Source organism: Archocentrus centrarchus, unplaced genomic scaffold (assembly GCF_007364275.1).
Source record: "Archocentrus centrarchus isolate MPI-CPG fArcCen1 unplaced genomic scaffold, fArcCen1 scaffold_26_ctg1, whole genome shotgun sequence".
In the NCBI taxonomy this organism is placed as follows: domain Eukaryota; kingdom Metazoa; phylum Chordata; class Actinopteri; order Cichliformes; family Cichlidae; genus Archocentrus; species Archocentrus centrarchus.
In genome coordinates, this window is record NW_022060256.1 from 3,821,008 (window position 1) to 3,839,662 (window position 18,655).

The following is an 18,655-nucleotide window of genomic DNA, read 5'->3' on the forward strand; positions in this document are numbered from 1 at the left end:
AATATTTTGGCCACTTATCAGGATATAAAATTAATATAAGTAAAACACAGCTGCTTAAATACAACTATACCCCACCAGAAGAAATAAGGAAAAGGTATCAATTAGCATGGGAAACAGAATTTCTTAAATATTTAGGAATTGTAATATCAAAAAATCTCTCAGAGCTATTTGAACGTAATTATTCACCAGTACAAAAGAAAATGAAAGACGATATAACGAGATGGAGCTTAATCCCATATCTAAGCTTTAGTTCAAGAATAGAGTCTATAAAAATGAGTATTCTCCCCAAACTAATATACTTATTCCAAACCTTGCCAATACAAATAGACCAAAAACAATTCAATGAATGGGACAAACTCCTGTCCAGATACATATGGCAGGGAAAAAAGGCTAGGATCCGATTCAAAACTTTACAGCTGGAAAAAAGGAAGGGAGGATGGGGCCTTCCCTCTCTCAGAGATTACTATTGGGCAGCACAATTAAGACCAATGATATACTGGTGTAATCCTTCATATGATGCCCAGTGGAAAAGCATTGAAGAAGGCCTGACTCCAATTCCCATAGAAGCACTTATAGCGGATAGCAATTTACAAAGTTTCATAAAAAATATAGAAAACCCATGGGTCAATCAGACCCTTAAAATATGGAACACCATAAAAACAAAATTCAAATTAGAAGAAGATACAGTGATTCTTAAGTGGTGCGCATATGATACACAGTTTACACCAAATAAGTTAGATACAAGATTTAAGGAATGGACACATAAAGGACTAACAGCAGTATGCAAGATAATGAAGGGAAATACACTATTAAGTTTTGAAATAATTAAAGAAAAATACTCATTAGAAACACAGGATTTCTACTGCTACCTACAGATGAGACACTTTGTAAGTGAAAAAATAAAAAGGATATCAGAATCAAGCAAACAGCTGCTGGATCTGTTTAAAAGAGCATATAATTCAAACAAAGACAGAGGTATTATTTCAGGTTTATATAAAGGGCTTAGGAACATGGAAACACATTCGACCATCTATATAAAAACAAAATGGGAAATAGAGGGAGAATTAAATATAACGGAGGAAGAATGGATAACAATCTGGGAGTACCAATGGAAATGCAGTAGCTCACTAAGTTGGAGGGAGTTTGGCTGGAAAAGCCTGATTAGATACTTTATCACACCTTACCAGAAATCTCAGTACAAAGGTAACTCTCTAGCTTGTTGGAGAAATTGTGGAAGCATGAATGCTAACCATTATCACATATTTTGGGATTGTCAGACAATTAAAATGTACTGGAAGGGAATACATAATGCAATACGAGACATTTTAGGTAGCCATCTGCCCTTGGAGAGTAAAGTTCTTTTCTTTGGACTGGTGCCCAAAGAATGGCCGAAAAGAGACAAATATCTGTTTAATATCCTACTAGTGGCTGGTAAAAAGGCTATTACCAAAAAATGGCTCACTCAGGAAAGCCCAACTTTGAATATGTGGATGGACATTATAATGGACATATACAGGATGGAGAGAATAACTGCAGAAATAAATCATAAGACAGATCTATTTGATTCACGATGGGAGAAATGGATAGACTATATAATATCACGCAGGCCGGATACTACTTTGGTTAACTTTATTTAATGCATGATTCACAAAAACAACCACCCCCTCCCCTCAAGCGTTCATGTTCTTGATAGTTCATTGTACTATTGTACCTTTTTTGTAGTTCTGTGCTTTTTGTTTTTTTTTGTTTGTTTGTTTTTTGTTTGTTTTTTTTATTTTATTTTAATCCTATCATTACTTTCCCCTAAAAATGGGACATTCAGACAGATACATGGCAATATGGTTGGAAATAGATGTATATTAATTTTCTGGATGCTGAATGTCAATAAAAATATAATAAAAAAAAAAAAGAAACTAAATGGCACCTGGTGTGTGGTGCTCAAAGGGTACTCGGCAGGAATCCAGTTGTGAGGATACGAATGCTGAATGAACTGGTTCTTATACAGCGTGTCACATTCACCCATTCACACACATTCACACTCCGATGAACGCATCAGGAGCACCTCAGGGTTCACTATCTTGACTGGAGCAGCCAGGGATCGAACCGTCAACCTTCTGATTAGTACCTTCTGCCAGAGCCGCAGCCATCCCGTGATTTTGTAGAATTTGCTTTTTTTCCCCTGAGAAAACTGCATGAAACAAACACATGGCTGGAAGCATGCAGCTGTGTGGTGTTGTGAGATCTTCAGGAAAATCAGTGCAGTTTCAACAATATGTCTGTTTTTCCACATGCAGTCAGTCTCCACCCGCAAATGTATAATGGCTGTTTTTACAGTCACTGGGCTGCGGTCAATGCAACTGCTGAAATCAAAGATTTACTGAAGCGTCTTATTTCGATATGCTGCAGCAGTCCATGGCTGACCTGTTAATCTGTGAGAAGGCTGCAAAACGATTCCCGCCTCTGGCTCATTTGCAGTTAACAGTTTGGACCCCCCCCCCGCAGATCCATCCAGGAGACCCTAGCATAAGCTGTTTCTCTTAATTGGGCTTATTTTAGAACTAGTCACCAATCAAAGGAAACACATAGCTAGCTAACATTATCGCTCAGCTCGAGAGGATGTTAATGTTTACATCTCGTCGTGCTGCCACAAACACAGGTGGATGTAGTGATACAGGTGTGTGTAGGTGTGTGTAAGAAAATAACTCCTGCAGGGTTTGTGGATTTTTCTGAGGAAAAAGTTCATATTTTACAAGAGACTAATAAAAAACACATTATGCTATTTAGATTACTCATGATCCCCCCCAACTTGTTTTTTTATCTGTAGATGAACAGCAGAGACTCCTGTTTCCTTTCCTTTTCCTTCTCCTCTCCTCTCCTTATCTACTCCCTCATTTTCCTTTCCTCTGTCCACTTCTTCTTTATTCATTTACTTTACTTCCTTTCCCCCTCCTTCTCTCCTTTCCTACATCTCTCCTGTATCTTCCTTCATCATTTCCAAAGTACCTTTTCTCTTGTGTTGTAATGTTATCTGTTAGCTGCTAAAGCAGGCAGCGTGTAATTTTATGAGAGAATTTCATAAAAATGTAATTTTTTTTTTTAATTTTTCAGGGATCAGAGCTTGTTAACCTTCCGGGGAAATGCTGTCCTGAATGTTCCTCTGTGAAACCTGCCTGTGCGTACGAGGGGAAATCCTACAAGGTACTTCTACCGTATCACAAGTCTAGATTTTACTTTGAGCTTGTTTGCATATAAACATGATGGAAAATTGCAAAATGAGGCAAGAAATCCTACTGTGTGGGTGAGACGAAGACTCCACAGGGCTTCTCTAAACTCTCCATTCTCATAAGAAGAAAGAAGCTAAGTGGCATAAAGTTTCAGTGCAGAGGAGGCTGTTACAGAAACAAATACATCACTGCTAAGACGCTGAAAATTACAGCTGCATTCAGAGAGAATAAATACATGTTTTTAGAGGCTCATCAACTTCATTATTCATAGGTTGGACCTGGAAAAGTAGAATGCAAAGCTTTAGTTTATTCACATTGATGGGAGTGATGCTAATGTTATGCCGCAGGACGCTGAGCCAAGGCTGCAGCTCGGAGCGAGTGCAGGGAGAACTCTCATCCTTTCGAATAGATTGTTCTTTGTCTCCATGAGGAATTAATCCTAGCAGAAGTAAACAGAAACCGATAGATACTGCATACTTATTATGCGCCTACACATATTTACACACGGCTGTTTCAGCTTTGGTGTTTTCCTCTGATGGGAGAGACTCTGAAAGGTTAAAGCTGCAGGTTTGTGACCGGATGATTGCTGGTTTGAATTCATGAGTGACCTGGAAAATAACAGCTTGGAAAGTTAATGAGTTAGAATAATGAACTGTGTTTACCCAGCACTTATCTTCAGGTTGATTTAAAGGCACATTAACAGACTATTTATAGGGAAACTGAAAGAAAAGAAACACAGTTTTCAGCTGTTTATTTAAAGATGTGATTGGTCCAAATGGGATCATTTTATTACAACCTTCAGTATATTAAATAAAAATAGGTTTGCAAGCTGCCCTGCATAAAAAACTCTGAGATATGAATATGAAATGTCCTGTTGAGCCAAGGTTTTCTGAAGAGATGCAAAGGAACTAATTGAGCAGGAACTACGCATCCCACAAACCGTCCCACCCTCCCAGCTCTGATCTACACTCTGCATGTGTGGTTTGGCCAAATCAGTTTGACCTTAGAAAGGTTTAAAGATGAGTTACAGACAACTGAGAGAGGAGTATGCAGACAATTTTGTGTGTCTGTGTTGTCAGTGTGGACACACAGGTATGGCTGCAGCTAGCCTAGCTTAGCACTGAGACTAGTATCAGTGGGAACAGAGAGTTGAGTGCACATAGTTAGCTTTGGACGCTCATGGAGCACAGCGGCACCAAATCCAGAGCTATCCAAATCCTTTCTCACACTAACAGAGATTTTCTCATCTCTGCAAAGAAAGCTGATTAGATTCAGAATACCTGACTCTTCACCATGTAGGGACTGCAGGAAGGTCACTTTCACTGTACTAACAGCTGTGTGCACCCTTACTGTTTCCATCATTAAGAGGATAAGTAGTAGCCAGGTGCTGATAATCAAATGCACTGATTAACTGATCATCAGGGAGTGCGAGCCCCTCGATAAGGTTTATATGGGTTTGTTGGTCTGGACCATTCATGTGTGTGCTGCAATCTTCACACAATCTACACAGTGATCCCAGGAGTGGACGTCCCAGCCAGTTCATCACTAACATGGTCAGATGGTGCAATGCTCAGACGTGAAGCAGCTTCATTTTAGATCCTAAAGGCCTCATTTAGCAGGTTAATTATTAAAGTTCAACATTAAAGTACAATTAGAAAAACCTTTTTGGAGGGGTTCCCTGAACAAAGCCTCACCTCTCTAAAAGACAGATGAGCTCAAAGTGGAGGTGTTCATATTAGCACCAAACACATCATATCAGCAGCACGACGGTGCAGGCCTGAGGATTTCGGCTTGGTTTGCAGCTGCAGGGCCATGACCTCCTCTGTATACCAAAGTATCCTAGAGTCAGCTGTGAGGTCAGCTGTCCATGAGCTCGGCTGAAACCGGGTCATCCAACAGGACAATGATCCGAGCACACCAACAAATCTCCAACAGAACAGCTGCTGGTGCTGCAGCGGCCCAGTTACAGGCCAGACGTCAGCTCGATTGAAATGCTGTGAAGTTCAGAGAGCTGTGCTTAAATCAGTGCCCACAAACCTCAATGAACTGAAGCAGTGTGGGAAAAAAGAGTGGACCAAAATTCCTCCACAGTGATGTGAGAGTGATGGAAATGATGACTGTAACTTATTGCTGCTTTGAAAGCTCTGAATCACAGTGTGTACATTTTCAGAGCACTGTGCTAATTTACTGTTTATTTACTGCAGAAAGCATCAATTTATTTTTCCAATAAAGATGCTGAGATGTGCTTTCTGCATTTTCTAACCGTTTGGCTTAAAACTGTTCTTATCTTTGAATATGGAAGATGGACTAACAGGTACTGACGATCTTTGCTGTAGAAGTGCTTAATGAAAGGTAGCTCTGATGTGAGGTCATGTGACCTGCCTGGACAGTGGACGGTTTGTAAAGTTTTGATGATTTCCTGAAAAAGTTTTCTGAGTGAAATTTTCCCTTTTTGACTGACATTCCTGCTGTTTGCCTGTGTGAACATCTCCCCTCAGCGAGCCTCTGTCAGTTCACTCATTCTGTTTCAAAAACCTGTATAAAAGTCGTGACTGTCAGCCCTCCTTTAAAACTGACACATGCAGCTGATTAGTATTCAGCTCAGTGGCTTCTCTGTGCGGCATCCTTTTTAATTGTTAATCAGTTTCTCCAAAGTCAAAATCCTCAGTCCTTTTAGTCTTTGCACCTTCTGTCCATCCTCTGTAAAAGTCTTTACTGCAGTCACACTTTAACCATAATGAGAACTTCAGCTTCTCCTTTAATAGCTGCAAAAATTATTTCCACTTTTTTTTTTTTTTAGCACCTGGCTCGATGGAGTGATGGCAGCTGCCGTGAGTGTGAATGCCGTGGAGCCCAGGTGACTTGTTATCTGAGGTCCTGCCGTACCTGCCCTCTGGGCACCCTGGCTGTCATCCACGATGGCCAGTGCTGTCCCGAGTGTCACCAAGGTATGTTACCGTGCTGGAAAGGGAAGGTTTTCTAATAGTGCCAATCACTTCCTGTTTGAGCTGCCAGTTTCATCAACATTTCACTCAGCTGCAGATTTCATACATTTACCAGAAGGATTTTTGACATAAGCTGAAAATGTCCTGCTCACTGAAAACTGTTTGAAGCATAATAGTTTTGTGCATTTTAATTGTTTTTTAAGCTGCACTGCACTTTATGGCCTTTTCCTGCCTAAAGGTGGAGAAACTGGTTTCTGTAGCGTCTCTCTGATTGATCCTTTTTCCTGTATGATTGATGATTGTTTGTAAAAAATGAGGCATCACGACTAAAAACATCAGGTATTGGTTCTGTGAAATATCCATCCCTGCCCCCTCCAAAACATTTTCCTGAGCAGGCATCGTTGTTTTTTTCTATCAGCTGATCTATCCTGAAGTTTCTCTAGAAAAACATGAACCTAAATCTGTGTTCTGGGCTTTAAACTGCATGTAAATGAGACGCGAGTTGGCTGAAAAGTGGAATCAGATCACAGCATCTTTGCTTTCCTTTGGATGAGCTGCTCTGTGTTTCAGCTGCACACAGACTGGGACAGTGAGTTTGCACATCACTGCCTGTAACTCTGGCTTTAGTTTAAACCACCGTTCAGGAGGTGCTCTCATTCTCATTTTCATGCACATTAATATTTATGTTAATGTGCATATTAGATTAATATTGATCCACATCCATCTGAACTTTAAAAGTGTTAGAGAGACGAGTTGGAGTGGTGATGTGGGCTGAATATCAGTTTGCATCATTGTAACTTATTTTCTCTGCAGTTGCAGATGTAAATATGTCCTCAGCATAGTGCTGCCTCCTGGTTCCTGTTTCTCCATGGCACAGTATACACATGTTTAACAATTCATGACTCTAGAAAAAAGCTTTTACCAGCACATATACCAGGCCATGTCAGAGCTCAGGATTTTTTGGGGCAATCTTTCCAATTTCCCTTCAACCTATTCCAAGAGGAAATAACACAAATTAAGAAATGAACATTTTTCCAGTGACATTGAATTATGGCTTCTCCCTGATTTCCTGCTGTAAGCCACATCAAAGCGCTTACCTTTCACCACCTCCCTAAAAGAGGCGGCTCCATCTGTCTTAATGACTGAAAATTGGTATATTCAGTGGTGGCAGTTATAGCTATTTTCTCATATAAATAAATAACCTAACAGGCAATTAAACAGTGGGACCACATTGTTTAGGTTTAGGAAGAATTATAATTGAGGCTGGCTGCATGAGAGACTAATTACAGTTGGGGAATGCAGGCATTTATCATCACACCATTCAAATGTTCAGTTTGATACAACAATAGTTTGAGCTGTTTCGTTCACATTTGTCTTATGTGTATTTTATGTCCCCCAACAGTTTCCTCGCTCTCATCATTTTTACTGTATTCTATCCATCAGAATATTAAAATCTAAAGTATGAATATTCTCAGGCAAACAGTCTAATTAGTCCAAGTAAACAACATGGGAAATGTATAAAATGTAATATCCTGCAGTAGCAACTACTTCATCAATCTGAGTGCCCGAAACACTTGGCAGAATAACTGAATCCCACTAAATGATTTTATTTATGCAGCAAATTCACAAAATGCCACACTGATCAATTATATTCACAAGCTTGAACGCTGACAGTGACCAATTCAAACAATAGAGTGAAATTCTCTTCAGTTCTATTCGAACCCACACTCACGCTTCACTGCAGTCCTCTGATGACCACACCAGACAAGCTGTGATAAACACAACATGACACAACACAAACAAAACAAAACACAAAGCAAAACACAAAAAACACAAACAAAACACAAACAAAGCAAAACACAAAAAACACAAACAACACACAAACAAAACAACACAACAAAACACAAACAAAACAAAACAAAACACAAACAAAACAAAACACAAACAAAAAACAAAACAAAATTAAACACAAACAAAACAAAACACCAACAAAACAAAACACAAACACAAACAAAACTATTTTCAGCACATGCAGTCCCTCCTTTCCCTCCTTTCCTCTCCACCTGGACCGTTTACCTGCATGCACCAACACCTGCTCACACTTGGTAGAACGAAAACCTGGTCCCTTACTTACAGTTTTTAGGAAACAACGAGACTTTGAAATCATATCACATCACCTTTAAAGTGATTTTGGTGCTCAATGACAAAATGTTTGTTTTTCTATTGTCAGCACTTTGACTCCCAGCCTCTCTGTACAGTGGCCTTTATTCGCCTTTTGGACCCTTTACTTTTGAAATTTGACTGCAGCCCTCCAGTGATTACAGTGATTATGACAATAGCAAAGGAAATGATGTAGCTGTAGGGTAACTAAGTCTGCGTAGGGTCGAGGTGGATGTGTGGGTCCAGTTTCAGTTTGATTCTGGCATCAAATGGAAGCCCAGACGGGAGCGCCGCAGCCAAAAGAAGTCCGATGGGGATAATAATAATAAAGGTGACAGAAACTGAAGATAGAGACACAGTTTTCTGATGAACCTGTGGTATTATTTACCCAGACTCTGTTAACAGTTTATTTTTCAATTTGTGTTCAGTAAACATTCAGTACTGATGGGCTGTAACAAGCCTATTTAAATAGAGAATTTCATTATTTCTGCCATTACTGGATAAAAGAGGCTCAATGAAATTTACTCTGTTTTAATGTTCTCCACTTTAACCATTTCTACTTTGATCTAATGTCAGCCTTCAGTGAGAGATGGTAGATGACCAGAGCAGAGATGTTTCACTGAGTCAGAGCTCAGCGGTTGAACAGTTTCAGATTTAGCTAAAATCATACAGCTTTTATAGCTCTACATGTTAAACATTATATTTGACATCGTATTGCACGTGAGCGCTTGTCTCAGCTGGTGTGTTTGTGCAATGATACGAACCATGAAGGGCCATAATAGAGGTACAAGTCTGAATTCATGCTGATGTGTTCATTGATTAACCTCTCCTCAGTCTGCCTGCCTGGCAGTGGACTGGACGTCCCAGTTGTTTGTGGATAAAAATAGAAAAGAGAGAAAAAAGAACTCTCTCTCATTTTTACTGGAACCGTAAATCATCCTTTATGCCGATTAATCATGGCTGCAAACTGGCCCAGAGGTCGGCAGGCTCTCTTCTGATTGGGCAGTTTGTACCTGAGGGGCCACAAGCAGAAGTCGTGCAGTGTTGAGGTCTCATGGGGAAAGATGTGAGCATCCTTTTTGCTGGGATCTGACCCAAATGAGTTATTTCATATTGATCAAATACATTTCAAAGGGGTATATTTAGCAGTAAAAGCTCTTTTCCTAACTGTAGGATACGCTGCCATAGGTTTGTTAGGGACATGGGGCCACTTGGTGATAGTTGGCATATTAAATGTTGAGATAAAACTGGACCCTGCAGTCTAACACTTCTTGACAGAGAGTAAAAAGCAGCTTTGAGACACTAATAACTTAATTTTAATCTCATACATTTATAATCTTTGTAATAATATATGAAACAACACTTGCAGTGTTCATGATTGCTTGATTTAATATGTTTCAAACTATTTTCTGAGCATGTGCGCATGCTAAAAACTAACTCGATGATTGTTGCTATAGTCATACAGTAAATCCTACACTGTACTGTCATGAGGTGGAGTGTGTAGAGCCAACATGCAGAACACAAATGCACACAATGTTAAACAAAAGCTGTTTACACAACTAAACAAAGTGCACAAAAGAGACAAACAATCTGAGAAGTGCAAAGAGGGAGCCTGGACTATTTATACACCGAGCGCTGACTGGGAACGAGACACAGGTGAACTGAAGGACACACAGGTGAAGACGATCAGGGCATTTGGAAAGGAGGAAGTAAAACTGACACAAGGCATGAAAGAAAACCAACTTTCAAAGTAAAACAGGAAATGAAATACAAATACTAAGAAGACTCAGAGAAGGGAACAGGCAGGGAAACACTGAGCAAACTAAACACACAACAAATACACTCAAAATAGAAACTGAAGCTAAATAAAGACCAACAATACAAAACTAGCAATGAAAACATGCAGAAGTGTGGATCACCAAACAGCTGCTTATGACTGAGAGAACCACAAACTCAGCAAAGTCACAAGAAATCAAACAATAATGAAATCAGACTCAAAATCACGACACATGCACCGACACTCACAAAAGACCAAGAATCAAAAAAGCTAAATTCAGAGTAAATCCTGCTCTCGGTTCAGCAAACAGTGGAAGCATAACATTACAGTAAATTAATAATTATGTTTCTGTGTTCACCGAAGAAAAACTGTAATATTTGCAGTCTGTTGGGACTGTGACTCCTTGGAGGGGTTCTGAGATGACTGATGACTGTGGCGCTACATTGATTAGCACACCATTAAATTCACAGTTTACCCCCAAATCAAATGTATGTGTTTTTATCCATGAATGTTAGTGTGTGAAGCTGAGGCGATATCACTGCACACGTATCTGCTTTCTCTTTAGGAACTCAACTCAAACGTCTTTGTCCAGAAAACTTGACCCACTTACTAAAACCTCGTTCTGAGCAGTTTCACCTCAGAGCTACTTCATTTCTACTGAACTAAGAGCACTTTTATAAACAGCCCCTTTAAGTCATTTAATCCCCTTATCATTGCTTAATCAGTTTTGATTAGCAAAATTTGGAACAATTGAATTAAATTGATCCTATTTGGAGTTTTATTATCTTACATAAAGAGTCTTATGATTGAAAAAAGTTGGCAGGAGTTGGTGGATTACTTCGTGGTGTGCTGCCTTTTTACTGTGTGAAATTACCATGAATCATCAGCCTAATGTGGGTAAATGTTGGCTATTGTTGTCAAGTTGGCTTATTTTGCAGGATATGGCATGTAGCCAGCTGCAGATGGAGGTCGAGCTTGTACGAACGGCAGATATTTTTACACTTTTATAAAGCAACAGAATAATAACGAGCCTGTCTAATATTAACACATCCACAGTTTCCAGAGTGAGTGTTTTCTCATTAGGTGTTTGTCATTATCAGGTGGCGCTGTGCCGCTAAGTGCGCCTCTGGATCAGTTGTTTTAATACAACTGTTAATCAAGGCTGCAGTTTTTCAATTTTGTGCCTCAGGGACTCTGGCTCGTTACGCTTGTGAGGAAATGAAAGTACAGTGCGCGAGCGCGGAGGCAGCCCTCTGTAAACAGCAGCTCGGATCAAAGCCTGTCCTGTCCTGTGGGTTTATCCTCGAGGAGAAACGCTGCTCTGGTTCACTCTCTGTTATCAGGGCAAAGATGAAAGATTCCTACAGCTAGTCATGAGGAGTTCTGTAATTAAATAGATCTATTTGTTTCCACTCTTAATCATTCAGGTGTGGAAGCTTGTTTCTGCCACATCTGTTGGGTGGCAGCGTGATTGCAGCCAGGCTGAAAATACGCAGAGGAGAGTGACACATCTCCACAGAGCTCAGCTGTATGGAGATATCAACACTTGGCTGGTCCTCATATTAGTCAGTAAGCCTATGAGTGGGCCAGAACGTGCACTGCTAAGTCTCCTACTCTCCCACTTGACTTCCTCTCTCTCAGACTCTTATTTTTGCATGGAGCTCCAGCTGTGGGGTGAAAGGGGAGGTCAAAGAGTGAGACTGAATGGCAGAAGGAAAGAAAATGGATGGGTGAGAGAGAAAGAAGCTATAAAGGACAGCGAACTCAGGGAGTAATGAGTGGTACTAGGTAAGAAAAGAGGATAGTTAGAGCAGTCCATTCAGACTCACTGACAGCCTTATTGGCTCTTTAAGTCTCATCTTCATTTTTATCATTTATCTTTCCATTCTCGTGCCCTCACAGTCGCTCTGGTCTTTGTGCTCTGAGTCTTTTCTTCTCTTTTCTCTCGTGTTCCCTTCTTTCTTCTTCTTTTTCTGCTCCATCTGCCTTGTTCTGCAGTTGTCACATTAATCAGATGCCTCAGTCACATTTCTACAAGCAGCAGGCACTTTATTTACTCAATACATTCACATAATGAATGGAGCAATCACAGTGCAATCAAGTGCAAGCAACCTCGCATATGGTTTGACAAGAGGCTGCGTGCATTTGCTTGTTCTGCAGTCCAGAAACAACAGTGTTATTATTACTGTGAGTCCCGATTCTGCAGTTCAGAGGATGAGAGGCCGTGGGAGCTGATGAGCATGCAGTTCAGATGGGCAGAAACCCGAGGATATCAAAAGCATTAACAAATGGATCACTCTACAACACAATGATGGTTTTTTTTAATATTAATTTTATTTTACGATTGAATCTTGAAGGCTTTTTTCTTCCTCACAGAAATCTCAGCTGCTGAGTAAAACGTCCTTTGAGATAGAAAATAAAAATATTACCAACTCCATAAGGAGATAAGTTTTTACATCATGAGTTGTGTGTTTGTGTTGTGCATTTGGATTTAGCCTTAGGCAGTGATGAAAAAGGGTGCATAGCTAAGACGAAGGACCACTCAGCACTGCAACCAAATGGCTACTCTAAATTGCCCATAGGTGTGAATGAGAGCGTGAATGTGAGTGTGAAAGGTTGTTCGTCTCTCTGTGTTGGCCCTGTGACAGGCTGGCGAGCTGTCCAGGGTGTACCCTGCCTCTCGCCCTATGACGAAGTACAAATACTTCGTTACTGTACTTAAGTAGATTTTTCAGGTATCTGTACTTTACTTGAGTATTTATTTTTCTGACTACTTTTTACTTTTACTCCCTACATTTTTACACAAGTATCTGTACTTTCTACTTCTTACATTTTCAAACAGACTCGTTACTTTTTAACACGTCAGAAGAAGTTTGCATTTCCGGTCAGTGCGCCGTCAAACATCAAACGATCTGAGCCTAAACGGAGGAATAATAACACATAAGAGACAATCGTACTGGCGTATCCTCCATCACCGGGGCTGATCTCGTACAAAGGGATTAAATACGCAAACCCATATAATTAATGTATCATCTATAGCGCTATAATCGGGCCGGACCGAGTCCGTAAGTTGCGCTGCGGCACATAAACAGCTTAGCTAGCACTACTGAAGAGGAGCGAGCATGAAGGGAGTAACGTGTGGCAGGTAAATGCAACGTTTCTAAATGCTCAACAAATATCAGCAAACACACAAAGTGTGTGCAGTTTGTCACACAGTGTGTCTGCTAGCTAAAAGAAGAGCTGCTGCATTTCAGGGAGAGCAAAGAGAGAGAAGTTCACTCAGAGATGGAGAAAGAGGACAGGAGAGGAAGAAGAGAGGTTAGATTTAAAGGTAAGGACTGGAAAATAAACTGAAGTATGCTGACGTTGTGTAATTCAGAGATTCTATGAAAATACTGCAGTTTAGGTTAGCTTGTTGTACTGTATTTACAGTAAAGCTCTGTGTTGGACTGGAGCACAGTGTTTGTGTTCATGGTCAGAGTTACAGGTTACATCAGTGCAGCAGAGATGAGTTTGAATCAAAGCTGCTGATGCTGAGATTCATTCATTGAATCCAACATTTCTACAGCCTGTATGCTGTCAGTGTAGGGGATGGAGATCAGCTCAGATAGCTGTGAAATACTGGGTTACATCTTTGTGAGTTCACTTCATCCACACAGAGCAGTAAACCTCAGAGCAGCAGCAGCAGGTCAGCTGATCACAGTCTGCACACCAACATCATTTACTGCAGCTACAATAGAAAGCTGTGATTCTTCTCCCCATGCAGAGCCACTACAGCTGATCTTAGGGTTCCTCCACCTTCTGAATCCCACTGTAACCCCTGAGTATCCTCATGTTGGTGTTTAGGTGGAGGCACAGTCACCCTCTACTATGGAGGACACAGAGAACAGAGCTGTGTTTAAATTCACTTTCACAGTTTGTGTCCTACATAACAGATTCAAGCTGAGTGCATTCATTAGGATTAAAATTTAGATTGGAATAATGTTTGCATTCTCATGTAATTTTATTTTATATTATTACAATAATATATAACGAGGTTCGGTTAGTTTTACACAAAAATAGCAGGTAGAAACGTCCTCCAAAGAACTACTTTTACTTTCTTACTTTGAGTACATTTCAGAGCCTGTACTTTTTTACTTTTACTTAAGTAGAGAAGTTGAACCAGTACTTCGACTTTTACTAAAGTATTTTTTAACATAAGTACTTGTACTTCTACTTAAGTACAGAATGTCAGTACTTTTGCCACCTCTGTTCAAAAGTGAATCATTAATCTCGGTGTTCTGACTCACCAAAGCCACAGGACACCTGCTGGGTGTCTTAAGCAGGCCAGTTTACATGTCAGCAGTTCACATATGGTTAAACACTGCAGCGTATACAGTATGATTATAGCAAATGTGATTCTGGATTCTGGAGGAACTTTTGTGGCACATTGAGAACACGAGCAAACACTGACTATAACCTATTTTTTAAATTTAGCTTTGACCCACTTTTCTTTATTCTGCCTGCGTCTTAAATGTTATCTTCATATATGAAACTGGTTTTCTGTGTTTATTACTCCAGGCTGACAAACAGCTGACCAATCAGAGCTCTGCAGGGAACATTAAAATGTTGTCATGCTTTCACAAATGCTGCAAAAAATGATAACGAGCATGAAGCAGCTTTGCACAGATAACCAGGTTGGAGTCTTTGGACTGACTGAATCAGCATATTTTTATCATATCTTGTCTTGTTAATATTTGGGTTCACACACTGATGTACTCTGTGAATAAAGACTTTTAAGTGACATCAGTGACAAATGACAGAAACAATCTAATCGAGTGCTCATGAATTGTTGGTAAAATGCGGATCAGATGTGAGCTAGCGTGGGCAGAGGAAACACTTAATGCTCCATCAGTGAGTGCAGCAGTGGAGCTGCTGGCAGACGAGTGTGAAAGTACTCACAATCTCTCAATAGGACACGTTTAACTGAGTAAACCAGGCTACGGCTAACACAGTCCGACTGCACTGGATGGATTCATTAAAAAATTCATTTGTGTGTGTGTGTGTGTGGGGGGGGGGGGGGGGGGGGGGGGGGGGGTTGCATAGTGAAGTGTGTCTGCCTCCTCTGAGTTTCGGTGCACAGTCAAATCTTTTGGATTCAATTAGCATAAAATTTAACGCCCAAATGTGTGCGTCACCGAGGGAGTAGCTTCAGGGGAATAAAATTAGTACAAAATTGAACCCAATATTCAGATTCTTACCAAAATTGCAAAGTTGTTATTGAAATCTAAATCTGTAAGTGAAATGAGGTAAATGTGTGTTTACAGCCCAGTGCCATGCAGACTGCCTCTCATGTTCGGGGACGCCTGGTCACTGTGACAGCTGCAAGGACCCAAAGGCCTTACTTCATCTCGGCCGCTGCCTGTCTGTGTGTCCAGCGGGCTTCTACGCCGAAGGACGAGGATGTGCAGGTACGACCCACTTTTAGATCTCTGGTTTAGTGAAAACGAAAGTTTCCACAGGACTCTGTGCAGTTGTTTGAAAAACTAAGTGCACCCTTACAGTTTCCATAATTCAGAGGGGAAGCAGCAGCCAGGTGCAGTTGGATTAAGTGATCATCAGCAAGCGTGAGCACCTCTATAAAAGCAGACGTTTTGACACTTTGCTGACCTGCAGCATTCAGGTTTGTTAACACAGTGATGGAGGGGTGATGGTCAGGACACCTCACAATCATTTAGTCACCCATGAACTCCTCTGTAGTATTTTAGTCAGGCCATCTGTCCCACAGCTAAAGCTTGGCTCAAACTGGGTCATGCAGCAGAACAATGATCCCGAGCACAGCAGCCCCTCTCCCCCTGAGTGGCTGAAAAAGAAAAGAATGAAGGTGCAGTCAAAGTCCAGACCTCCACCCGGCTGTGGTGAGACCGTAAGAGAGCTGAGCATAAAGCAAATACCTGCAAACTTCAATGAGCTGAAATATAAAATGATCAGAAATCTTTCAGCCATCTCAAAGTGCAAAACAGAGATATTAAAAAATGTATTATGTATGTTGTTGCATTGTTCTATGAGTGAATCCTATAAAAAGATATAAAGTTGTGAGCCTGAACTCACGTTTTCTTCTTCCACTCAGACGTCTTTTCATCTTTCTGGGAATCTTTTTCTCTTTTTGTTTTTTATATCTCTGCTTCCTCTTCTTCCTCTGTCTGTGTGGGTGGCTGTGAGGTTTCAAAGGGATTTAGCTGCTTTTATTCGATAATGTTGAGATTTCCTATTTTAAAAAAATGAAACCTCCTCATTTTATTGGTTCCCTTCTTCTGTATGCACTTGTTTCAGTGTGGTGCTTATGGAGTTGTCTGCATGGACATTACATTGCACAGGAAAACTGTGTTTAATAAGGATATTTGTAGAAAATGATGGTTTAGCCTAATATAGTTATCTCTATAAGGAGTTTGAAGGCACTCACAGTTGAATGAGTTCCTGGGTTCACCGTTGATGAGCTGCACGTCCTGCTTCGTTCGCTCTCCTCTACAGGAGCAGACTGAGATATGACGAGCGGTCCTGTGACTCTCATGTGGAGTGAACATTTATTGACTGACAGTCTGACTGGTTCTCCTCTCTTCCTTGTCTCCCCTGCAGCCTGCCAGTCATCCTGTGCCACCTGTTCCAGCAGGTGGGATTGTCAGTCCTGCGGCTCCAGGCTGCCCCTGCTGAGCGCCGATAGCACCCAGTGCCTGGCTTCCTGTCCGCCTGGTTCCTATCAGCACGACCCAGCACGCTGTCGCCGTGAGTATCACAGGAGCTCATGTGACCCATCGTGCCTTCTGGATTGTGTTGGTCAGCATTAGTGCTTTGGCTCAGGTTCACCCATGAGCACCAAGAATAATGAGCAGTTTACCAGCAGGATGCAGTTGGTGTTTTTGGGCCCTGAGGTAAACTTCTAGGAGTAGTTTCCAGTGGCTGAATATTTCATATACTGATGAGGGAGAGCGCTCTCTTCAGGGTCATTGCATTATTGTGGCTGTGATTGTCTGGAGGCACAGCAGCACCACATGTACTCACATATCGTAAAGACAGAAGAGGTCCTGCGTTTTATTCGATGTCTGCTGCTCTGTCGCTGCAGGACTGCTCAGAAAAGTTTTGCTGCTTTCAGTATATATTTTTGTATTTCTGCCTTTCTCTTCTGTTTGTGCACTCAGAAGTCTGTCAAAAGAACATTAATGAAAATTAATTTGGAAGAGAAATTTAAATTGACTTGAAATCACAGTTTCTTAATTAGACTTTTTTTTAAATTTTATTAAAGCTTTTCTGTTTCATTGTCACTTGAACCCAGTAAGGCTGAGTCTGTCCTAATATCAGTCCTGCTGCATTAAGCTGTTTTTTAAACACAAAGCCTATGCTGACAAAGCCATTACTTACTTGCTTATTAATTGTTTCTTCAGTCTCAGAGTTAATTTCAAACGATGAATAAGAAACAAGAGAAGGCTTAAAAATGTTTCACATTCGCTGGTTCAGGTCTCAGTTTTGGACTCGATGTTTGGCGTATCTGCAGATATGAAGCCGGTGGGTGCAGTGTTCACTCTGTGGAGTCTGTCAGGTGCTTTCTAAGAAGGAGGGATGGTACATGGTTCTAATACAGCGCTCTTCTACTCAAAGTGCTGTATACAACATGCCTCATTCACACGCATTCATACGCTGATGAACACATTCAGAGAGCAACTCGGGGTTCAGTATGTGGCCCAAGGGTTTGTGGTGGCTGTGGCTCAGGAGGTAGAGCAGGTCACCTACTAATTGGAAGATTGGCGGTTTGATTCCTGGCTGCTCCGGGCTGTATGGCAAAGTATCCTTGGGCAAGATACTGAACCCCAAGTTGCTCTCCAACGCAAGTGTGAATGTGTGTGAATGTTAGTAAAAGCTTGCATACAGATGGAAGTGCTTGTATGAATGGGTAAATGCAAACGTGTTGTATAAGCACTTTAAGTGCTCATTTAGAGTAGAAAAGCAATATATAAGAACAAGTTCAGTTACTTTGGCATGCAGACTGGAGCAGTCAGGGATCGAACTGCCCACCTTCAGATTAGTAGGTGACCTTCAGTAAAGACCTGTTGAACCTTCATGTGTGTCATGTGCACCTGGTGAAGCACCCCACCTTCAGGTGAGAACACCTGAATAGTGACTGAAGTTCTGGTGTTTGCAAAAACAAACATTAAAACCAGAAATACGCACAAACACGTGAACCCTTTTTTGCTCACACGTGGGGAAATTAATTGAACTCTTACCTTGTAGTTATGTGTAAAACTTCAGCAACAGCTTCACTCAGACGTTTCCTGTTGCAGTCAGACCTCCACGGTGCTCATACGGATGTGTGTCTGCAGTACAGCATGTTTGTCTTCATTCGTGCTGTCAGAACTCAGCTGGGATAACTGCTGCTGCTGGTTTCATTGGTCATGTCCCAAACTCCAGTCATGGATGTCTAGATACATATTTGAAATGACTGCTCCATCAATCGGTGCAAAATGGATACACACTGATGCAGCTAATCCATCTGACACAAAGGGTTAACACACGTCTGT

At 41.0% G+C, this 18,655-nt stretch overlaps 1 protein-coding gene across 1 annotated transcript in view; it reads left to right on the plus strand.

The window, feature by feature from the left end:
* Positions 1 to 18,655, plus strand: part of fras1 (Fraser extracellular matrix complex subunit 1) — a 226,705-nt gene that overhangs the window by 28,106 nt on the left and 179,944 nt on the right. The window contains exons 9-12 of the mRNA XM_030723395.1: positions 3,109 to 3,198; positions 6,025 to 6,172; positions 15,413 to 15,556; positions 16,722 to 16,868. Of these exons, the coding sequence (XP_030579255.1) occupies positions 3,109 to 3,198; positions 6,025 to 6,172; positions 15,413 to 15,556; positions 16,722 to 16,868 (529 nt within the window). The remainder of the gene's footprint in view (positions 1 to 3,108; positions 3,199 to 6,024; positions 6,173 to 15,412; positions 15,557 to 16,721; positions 16,869 to 18,655) is intronic.